At 39.1% G+C, this 9,832-nt stretch overlaps 1 protein-coding gene across 1 annotated transcript; it reads left to right on the plus strand.

The window, feature by feature from the left end:
• The first annotated feature begins 1,291 nt into the window (after positions 1 to 1,291).
• Positions 1,292 to 9,273, plus strand: olfml1 (olfactomedin-like 1). Its single transcript, XM_084735063.1, has 8 exons — positions 1,292 to 1,791; positions 3,974 to 4,077; positions 4,183 to 4,373; positions 4,985 to 5,088; positions 6,761 to 6,952; positions 7,884 to 8,064; positions 8,150 to 8,309; positions 8,829 to 9,273. The coding sequence occupies exons 1-8, from the start codon at positions 1,663 to 1,665 to the stop codon at positions 8,983 to 8,985; spliced, it is 1,218 nt and encodes a 405-aa protein (XP_084591189.1). The 5' UTR covers positions 1,292 to 1,662; the 3' UTR covers positions 8,986 to 9,273.
• The last annotated feature ends 559 nt before the right edge of the window (positions 9,274 to 9,832 follow it).

Below are 9,832 nucleotides of genomic sequence, written 5' to 3' on the forward strand. Positions count from 1 at the left end.
AAAAAGAAAAATACCTGAGTGTCTTTTGTAGGGGAATGAAGATTTATTTTTGATTTGAATGACTGACTTTTTTTCACAGTCTCCACCATATCCGACATAAATTGTGAAAAAGAAATAAAAGACCAGTTATACAGATTAAACAAGTTAGCTAACACCACCATTAGCTACTGTTAGTTAACTGTAACTAGTAACTACTGTTAGGGATTTTATCTTACTGTGGTGATAAAGCAACTTAAAATCCAACACTAAATGTCTCCTGTATCCATTTTTTCCTCTTCACTCGGCTGTTGTTCTTGATAGCATGTTTTTAGCCACCCATTGACAATCCCAAGATGCTTTGAGCTGAGTCTGTCAAACACACAAACACAGTCAAATACACATTGTGATGCTAACTTGTAACTTGTAAGATGTATTAATAGATCCATGAGTTGATCTCAATGCGAGATTGACCCTTCAAAATAAGATTTGCAGTGATGACAGTAATGAGCTCAGCCCTGTGGTAGGCACCACACAGCCGCAGCAATGCAGTTATCGTCACAGCCCTAATGAACATTATTATTATCTAGCTACCTTTAGCTAATTTACAGTTACAATTTTACAACTTGCAATTTCATTTAGCAGGTGCTTTTATCCAAAATGATGTACATCTGACAGCTGATGCTGATGCTCACAAGCAAGAACAACTTGAGTAAGTGCCATGAAACAAAGTGTATGTCTAATAGAATATACATGCCTATAGGCAGCACTGGTTTCCATACATAGAATGCGCAATATGCTTTTGATTTAATTTAAATTATTTTGTAAGGATATCTTTTGCAGTCAATAAAGTGTAAAGGTGTTCACAAGTTAGCCAGGTACTCCTGGTGGAAAAATGAAAGCTAGAACGTCTTGGCAATTATCCTTAAGTAAAGAGAATTTCGGGTGGTTAGGATTCTTGTGTAATGCACTTTTTCAGTCTTAAGTTAGGAGAGTTGGCATGCAGTATGGTCCCTTGCTGTTGTATGATGCCAAGTTGACAACTTTTATCGAACAGCTTCTGCCCTGTATTAGAACTGAGGACGTGTCAGAGAGCCATCTGGAGAGTATTACAACAAAAAACTGCAGGATTGACCAATAGGATATGAACTGTCTGGTTGTTTCTATCGCTCACTGCCTTCCTCGCCCCCTTTTTCTTTTGGTTTTCTCTCTCATACCTCAAACACACAAACTCCAGAGAGGGGAAGGGTGGGTGAGAGAGAGAGAGAGAGGGGGGGGGGGGGGGGGGACTTGGAAAAGAGAGGGGCTGGGAGGGATTGTGGGTGAGGTTCACTTGGATCCAAACCCAGTGGAGCTACAACTGATTAAAGACACAAGACAGAAAGTTCTGGAGCTGCAACTCTAACACGACTAAGACGTTACTGAGCACAGAAAGAGGAAGAAGAATATTCAGGCATTTAAAGACCATCAAGGATTACTTTCAATACAGCGAGACTGTTTTAAACTGTGACTTGAAGCCAGCTGGACTGATCTTTTTTTTCTTTCTTTCTTTGGCATGTTTTCAGTGTGGAAGACTGTTTTAGTGGCTTGTACTCTGTAGGGAAACTTCAGAAACACAGGAAAGGGACTCATAATCGCTGCAGCTACAGTAGTTTCAGTGCTGAGTTGTTGACAGAGGTGTTAGAAATGTCAGGCAGAGTGCTTCCTATCCTTCTCATGTCTCTCTCTCTGACTGTGGGTTCAGTCCAGAGTCAGGGTTCACCCCAGGATGCCTTTATAATTCAGTACATGGAAAGGAGACTGGTTCAGATGGAGGTAGGTGACCGCTGTGCTGTACTGTTTGACATCAGGTACCTGCATCCCTCAGAGGACAGCAGAACTCTATAACCTCAATCCTTGCAACTATTGCTCTCAGCATTATTTTCCTATCTATTTAAGCTGAAGTAAATCTCGATGTCGAAAAGTCGGTGCACAATGGTTCAAAATGAAAATGATAATTCCTGCTGAATGCCTTAAAACTAAAGTAATGAGCCTGCTGAAAATGAGAGGAGCATAAAGTACAGATATTTGAGTTAAAATGTAGGGAACAAAAGTAAAAAGTTGTCAGACAGATAAATACTCAAGTAAAGGACAGACATGAAAACTTTAATACAGGAACTAAGTATTTTTTACTTCTTTACTCTCTACTACTGGACCTTAAATATAGAGTATATTCTTGTATTGCTCTGTATAAGATTTTCTTTTAGCTGTAATGAGTGACACATCAGACCTTAAAATGAGCAGATTAATAAATTAGGGAATAAAACATCACTTATACAATGTTTAAGCCATGCTCCGATCATATGGCTTACAAAGTTTTTGCATCATTTCAGGTGTCTGGCTGATTTTTATAATGTCTTCTTGTTGTGCATATCTGTTTGAGTTAACATCGATGAGTAAGTTAGCCAGATGTGTAGAGATACAGTCTACTGTAACTGTAAAGCTCAGTGAGGTAATGTACTATAATTTATTTAATTTCAGAGCACTCTCAGGTACTATTGTGAATATTCTATCATCAGTGTTGGTCAATTCCTTAACCACTAGAACGGCTATAAGCAGTCATTTTGACCTTTGACTTCCAAACTCTATTATCTCTCATGATGAATACCAGACTAAGAGATTAATTAAATATCACCAAACTGTAAATTTTGTAAAATGTATTTATATATTTAGCAATACACATGCCATCACATGCAGTAAACCGTCATGATTGTGTAGTCACAGCAGTATTGTACAAATGTAATTATAAGATTACAAACATTATTTTTTATTAATAATAACAAATTTACAAATAAAAATTTCTCCCCTACTTTATTTTTAATTGAGTCTTAATCATTTGTATTTTAATGTTGAGAAATTGGAAATCGGGACCACTTATTAAGTTTTACTGGCAGAGACAATGATGAAGATGCATCTCCAACTGTGCCAGAAGTAGCAATATAACATATACTGTGGTCATGATCACATTGTACTCGCCTTTTGTGTAATTTATATTAGCAAAATTAAAATATGGACACTTTTTGGAAAAGTGGCAGCATATAAATTTGAAAACTGACAAAGTGACTGCCTTAGCTGTTCTATATGGATGCTCCTGTTAAGATGCATGCTCATGCTAAGTGCAGCAGTAGAAGTCATAAGGAAGAATCACAGGCAGTGGACTGACTCAGTAATGCTGGTTACACAGAAATATCTAGCTAAAGTTGGCTAAACTGGCTTACATAAGCCAACATTAGCAACAAAAGCAAAGCATCAAACAACCCTGAGTGTATAAATTGAGCAACATGTTTTAGTGCTTATAAGCTTATCTTTTCATTTATTAGATGACAAATGTTGAGAAATGATGAATTTAACAGAAAACTCCATGCTTTTTCTTTCTTAAAGGGAAAATTCACTACTTTTCATGCCAGTAAGTCACTGTTGATGGTACTTGTCAATTGAAGCAAGAAATTCCTCAGTGCAGGTTATATTGACCAAGAGAGCTGTGCTCTCCAGGTCCATGTTAGCAGTGCCTTCATGTACCAGGTTGCATTGCACATGAGCATCTGAGGCCCACACCCATGTTGTATCCCCACCCCCACCCTATAGCTATTACTTTGTCAGCCAAAACATAGCATCAGGGGATTAGAAATCCAAGCTGAAATAGTCTGTAGTCCTTCCTCAACATCAATGACATCACTGTGACATCACTAGATGAGCAGATTTTGCAGCAGGAGAACTCAGCTCTCTTGTCAGTAAAACACACACTGAGGAATGTATTGCTTCAGCTGACCACATTTACCATCAACACTGACTGGACATCCGCATGAGAAGTAATGAGACCTTAAACTTACTCAACATTAACACAAGAATAGAAGAAGTATAAATTATACGATTTTAAGAGTATTCCTTCTTCATTAGGCACATTATCTTGCTTTAAGTTTGTATCCACAACACTTTTTTCCTGTGTCAATGACATCAGGAGCGTCTGAATCAATGTGAGCAAAACACAGCGACCGTCACCCAGAAGACCTATGACCTCTCCACTGAAATCAGAGGTTATCTGTCCACTGTCAGTGCTCTAAGGTAGGCCTGTATGAAAAGTGACTTGCGCACCAAATGCATGAATGAAACTGTTTGTGACTAAATGAGGGAACTGCAGTAGGTTAACTAAAGTGTTTTTCTCCGCAGATCAGAGGTGAAGAGCCAGGTGGACGGCGTGTCTGTGCGAGTAGACCGGGTGGAGAGAGAGCTGGAATATCTTGAAAATAAGATTCCCACTCAGTCTGATATTGAGATGGAGGAGGCGCTGCTGGAACAACAGATCAAGGCTGCAGAACTGGACCAGCTGAAGAAGAAAGCCAAGATCAAAGTGGAGAAAGGTAGGAAGTGCACCTGTACAAAAACCTGTAAAAAGAAAATAGTTGAGATGAATTGAAATTTCAAGGCAATGCACTGCAATAAGTTTTGAAAAAAAATGTCTTGCTGGCCTATAATCTTTACTTGAGATAATTTAGTTTTCATCTTTAGATAAATTTGAATCTTTTAAGTTTTAGAAACTAAAATTAACTTAAAAACAGCAGTGAGCTGTGCACCTGATTTGTCCTTTTTTAGTGCCTGAAAAATTAAATAGTTGAAAATATTATTTTTTTTATATTTACTTCCACTTCAATGAATTTACTCAATATTTTTAAATACAATGTTTATCTAAAGAAGAAAAATAAATGATCAGTAGTTGGTCAAACTTTTTCAAAACTTAAGAATGTGAGTTGGTCTTAAAACTCAAAAATGCATTGTAGTCAGTTGCCTTGAAATATTGAGTTCTCAACCTTTTTTTTTTTTGTTTTAAACAGTGTGTGTGTGTTTGGCAAGAAAAGGGTAAAAGAAGATATTCCAAGTGAACACAAAATGTCTTGTACAACATTTTATTTACAGTTGAATAAAATCCCATTCATTCTTTCTTCGTTCATTGTCTGCTCTCTGACACCTTCAGACTGCAGCACAGCCCTGAGTCAAATCAAGTCTCTCAAGATTGTGAAGAAGACAGGAGACATCTCTGGTTCCTGGTTCAAGGACCCCTCTGAAGGATCAGCTAAGGTTTGTTCTCTGTACAGGCGGTGTAATTACAGTAAGAATGGAGTGCTTACAGAAGAGACAGCTGTGTTTTTGTGTGGGCAGCAGACTGTGCTTATCTTCCGCTCAGTGTGGAGCTGCTGATGGATGAGCTCTGTTCTTTTTCTCATAACAATCAATATTAATTGTTCTTTTTTGGGCTGATGATCAGCAACACTCTTTTCAGTTATATTTGGATGCAAATGATTGCTGACATTTTGTATTTGCTCCTTTTGATGTATCATTTTACTGAAATAGATGAAAAATCCACACTTTCTTTATTTCCCTATTCATGTTGGTATCTCAGAAATATAGAACTAAAGGAAGGAATATTTCCTCAACAACAATCTGATCAGACTTTTTTCACAGCAGCCATTCTAACATGAAGTAACAGGATAAACACAGGTATTACCAATCATACTAAGTCTTCTAAAGCCCCAACATGTCAAGTTGACTTGAAATATACCCCTTATACCATGTTTTTAGCCTTAATCTTCACTGTAGATCCTTAGTTTGGAGCCATGTTCACGTGCATGTGCAGACCATCTGAACTGGGTGTGAGTGGCATGACAATGTGCGCACAAGTGACCAGCACATCAGGGCTTTAGGAGACTTGGATCACAACAGACAAGCAGGATGGAGGCATTTTATGTTTTTTTGTTCAGTTGTTTTTTTCTGTTTGAAAATCATTCACTTCAGTTGTTTGGAAGATTCTGCAACCCTGTTTTCTTGTGAAACTCCATCAGTGTGAACTATCTTCAAGTGCTTTGTGATGTTATTGAGCACTTGTGCGGGATCATAGATTGTCAAGCTGCATTTTTTTGGTTGATGTCGTGGCAATAAAAAGTGTAGGATTAAATAACGACGAGAATAAGTTCTTCTTCCGTTGTTTACACAGCACAGGGATCGTGGTGAGATGGGATACAGAAGTGGCAAAACAAATACATCTGAATGGGTGACATGTCTTTGCACCATTGAAGCGCTGACACAGTAGTTGCAGCACCTCATGTCCAAAACACGCAAGTGTTGGGCAACAGGTTCTGGCTTCATGTCACTGGCTTCCTTTGAAAATCACTTGTCGTCTGTAGCCTGAACAGTCTCAGGAGTCTCAGAAACACTTTCTACCTGGATTCTGTGGGTCCAGAAGAATCTGTCCCTATGAACCACACTCATGTGCATTTAGATTGATTTTTTGCTACTTTGAATTTGTTTTTGTTTGGCTACTACACCTACAGATTTCAAGAAATTGTCACCAAATTTGTTACAGAATAGATTGTTGATATTTCATACAGGTTTGCTATAGCTGGCCCTCAAGGTTTGCTCAAATGCTGCATGTGGGTGGGGTTTATGTTGCAAAAAATGCCATATCTCCTTTGTGCTATTGCAACCACATGTGTCGATAAGATGTCTAAGTGACCATGACAAATTTGGTGCCGTTTGGCCAATAGGTGGTGCTGTAGCAACATAATCTGTATAAGCATATGCCCTTCTAGAAACGTTCTTCCAATTGACTTCACGCTTGTGTACTGCTGAGAACATTTACATCATGAATACCACATATTATCAATATCATCATATTTACACCATAAATGGAGTGTCAAGGCTGAGTTGCAGAATATCATTTTCACTAATTTCTTCACTGGTTATAATCTTTCAGGTGTACCTGCTCAGTGGAATTCGTAACAACACTGTGCTGGAGTACGTTTCTCTGCAAAGTTTCACAGAGAGGACCACCACTCCACCAGCACGGGTGGTGCAGCTGCCTTTTCACTGGCAGGGGACGGGCCACATAGTCTACAACGGATTCCTCTACTGCCACAAGGCAGACACACCCAGCCAGATACTGAAGGTGCATGACTGAAATAATCAAAGTCTAATATTGTATATGTGTGTGTTTCTCATGAAGGCATTTATTTGTTGACTTGCACTGTGGTTGCAAAATGTAAAAGTGATTAAATAAGACAACTTGCTTATTCAGTTGTCAGACTGAAGGTTCACGGCATTTGGCAATAGTTGCAGAGAACATTTACTCACAGCTTCACATCATAACAGTGTGGAGCTTTTGGCTGGACGCTCCAGATCACGTCAGACGAGTTTAGTCATTGGGGAGTTCATTTTTGTCTCATTTCCTATGCTGAGTTAGCTGAGGTCAGTGAGCCCACGATGCCAAAAGAAACAATTCTGTTCCAGTAAAATGAGCTTGAATTTTACTTGCCTTTTGGAGCACATATAAATGTTATAGGAAGTTTAATGGGGGAAGGCATGAGTCATTAACATCAAATTTAAGTAAATACAGCAAAACTTTATAGTACAGAAGACACGGTATAGATCCATGGTCACATAGCCTGCAGTATTTCAATCACGATTATCTGGAATATCTCATCAACTACTGGATGGATTGCCATGAAATTTTGTGCAGACATTTATAGTTATCAGATGATGAATTGACAGTGATTGTGAACCGAGCAACACCTCTGACAGTGAAAGATGAAGCCAAAGTGGTGCCAAAAGCCGCAGTACCTCAAATGGCCACTTGGCGCTGGCTCCAAATGCAAGTTGATCCCCATAGACACTCATGGTTAAAATACCCAAGTTTACTGCACGCGGTTACAAAGTTGTACAAAAAACAGTTTTCTATGGGGGGGTGAATTTTTATATAAATAACCAGTTTAGATCATAATAAAGGTCCAGTGTGTGAAATTTGCAGGGATTAAAAAATGTCTGACACTACTGAAAAGAAATCATCTTCATCTTTTCCATCATTTTCCCTTCTCATAAAGGTAGACCTGTTAAATGGTACAGTAGTGGACAGCACACTGCTACCAGGAGCGGGTCGTCTACCAGTCTACAGTCTGAACCCCAACACCTACCTGGACATGGCTGTGGATGAACTGGGCCTCTGGGTCATCCATGCCGATCCTGAGTATGGAGGAAACCTGGTCATTTCCAAACTGGATAAAGGTAGAGGATACCACCTCTGTGCATAAACCTACAGCAGTAATGGGCTATACTGAGGAGATGTTTTGTTTTCTTAATTCTAACTCAGGAACTCTGGCAGTAGAATACACCTGGGATACACAATGCCGAAGCCGTGATGCTGAAGGAGCCTTCATAATGTGTGGGACCCTCTATGTGGTGTACAACACTCGCTATGGAGGACGCTCCACCATACAGTGTCTCTATGACATCCATGACACCATCCACAGGTTGGATAACACACAGACAGACCATTCCTATGTCCCGTCCCCTCTGGAACCTCGGTCAGCTTTCTTCTTTGCTGTTTCCTGCACTTATGCTATGAGCTACGCTTGTCTATGTTGAGAAGAAAACCAACTTCAGAAGACAGTTAAAAGTTGTTGCTGGAGGACCTGTAAGTAGAGTTGGAAACTAAATAATTCACTAGCTACTGACAGATAAATGCTCAAATTCACTCAATATTAAATCATTATTTTGTCTGAAATCTATCAGCAGGTCTCCCAGCAACATATTTTAACCATCTTAAAATCTAAAAAGTGCAGGAAACAGCAAAGGAGAAAGTTGACCAACGTTCCACTGGGTACTCGCTTAACTGTTTTTGGAGCAGAGGGATAAAAAAGGACATGGCTTAGGAAGAGTCGATTAACCATCCACATGTGTATACACAAAAACATTTCAAATCAATGTTCAATCACAGTTTTTTTTATTGTGATGAAACCTTTTTTGTTTTCTGTACAACCCGTCTGCAGTGATGAGAGTCCTGTGATGTTCTTCCCAAAGCGCTACACCAGCCACAGCAGCATCCACTACCACCCCGGAGACAAACAGCTGTATGCCTGGGACGACGGCTACCAGACTATATACAAAGTGGAGACACGCAGAAATGATGAAGTGACCGCACAGTGAAGATGATGATCTACAGTGTTAGCCCTTAAAAAAAACTTATCACTTCAAAAAATAATCCACAAGTATGCAACAAACATCACTTATAAATCCATCAGTTAAGAAAAGTTATTGATGAGTAGCTTGTAGACTACTGTTGTTCAGTATAGTGATCCTTTGCTGGCAATGGATGCTGCCTTTATCATGCTTCATCATTACAGACACAAAGACCATGTCCAACCAAAGGCATTTTATACACTATGTAGGCTTTATACTTTGTATCACCACAATAAAGAACATTTAAATGTCAAATGTATTCTCATTACTTTGCCCCCAATTAATGATTTAAAGTTTTTGCAAAAAGGATGTGGTATGCTGGTCCAGATGTGACACACAGATGTAAATTTTTCAGAAAAGCTGGCTCATTAGATAAGCTGTTATCACATTTTTAACATACCTGTAGTAGGCATGTATAATGTCCTAGTGGCCTACTAAAACGCCATCTGGATGACTCACATGTGTAATACACATACTTCTCTTGTTGCACCCACATTTGCACACACAGCATATAGATATACAGTATTAATGATGTTAGTTTCCTTCCCTTCCATTTGCAGGATATCACTCACGTATGTTGGATTAAAGTGGTGTTTATGAATAAACAGGAGCTCATGAACCCTGGAAACTTCTCTGTGAATGTCCATATGGTGTGCATAAAGTTTTCATTAAATTTTGACTCTTTCTTTCCAGATTGTTTCGACTGAGGTGGCCCAAGTGTGGCACTGACTTATGCAGGGGTGGCATGAAGTTTATTGTGGATGCACAGAGATGTACACACGCATGCACACATGCACATTAATGTACTATTTCT

Source organism: Lutjanus erythropterus, chromosome 13 (assembly GCF_056507025.1).
Source record: "Lutjanus erythropterus isolate fLutEry1 chromosome 13, fLutEry1.hap2, whole genome shotgun sequence".
NCBI classification, from domain to species: domain Eukaryota; kingdom Metazoa; phylum Chordata; class Actinopteri; order Lutjaniformes; family Lutjanidae; genus Lutjanus; species Lutjanus erythropterus.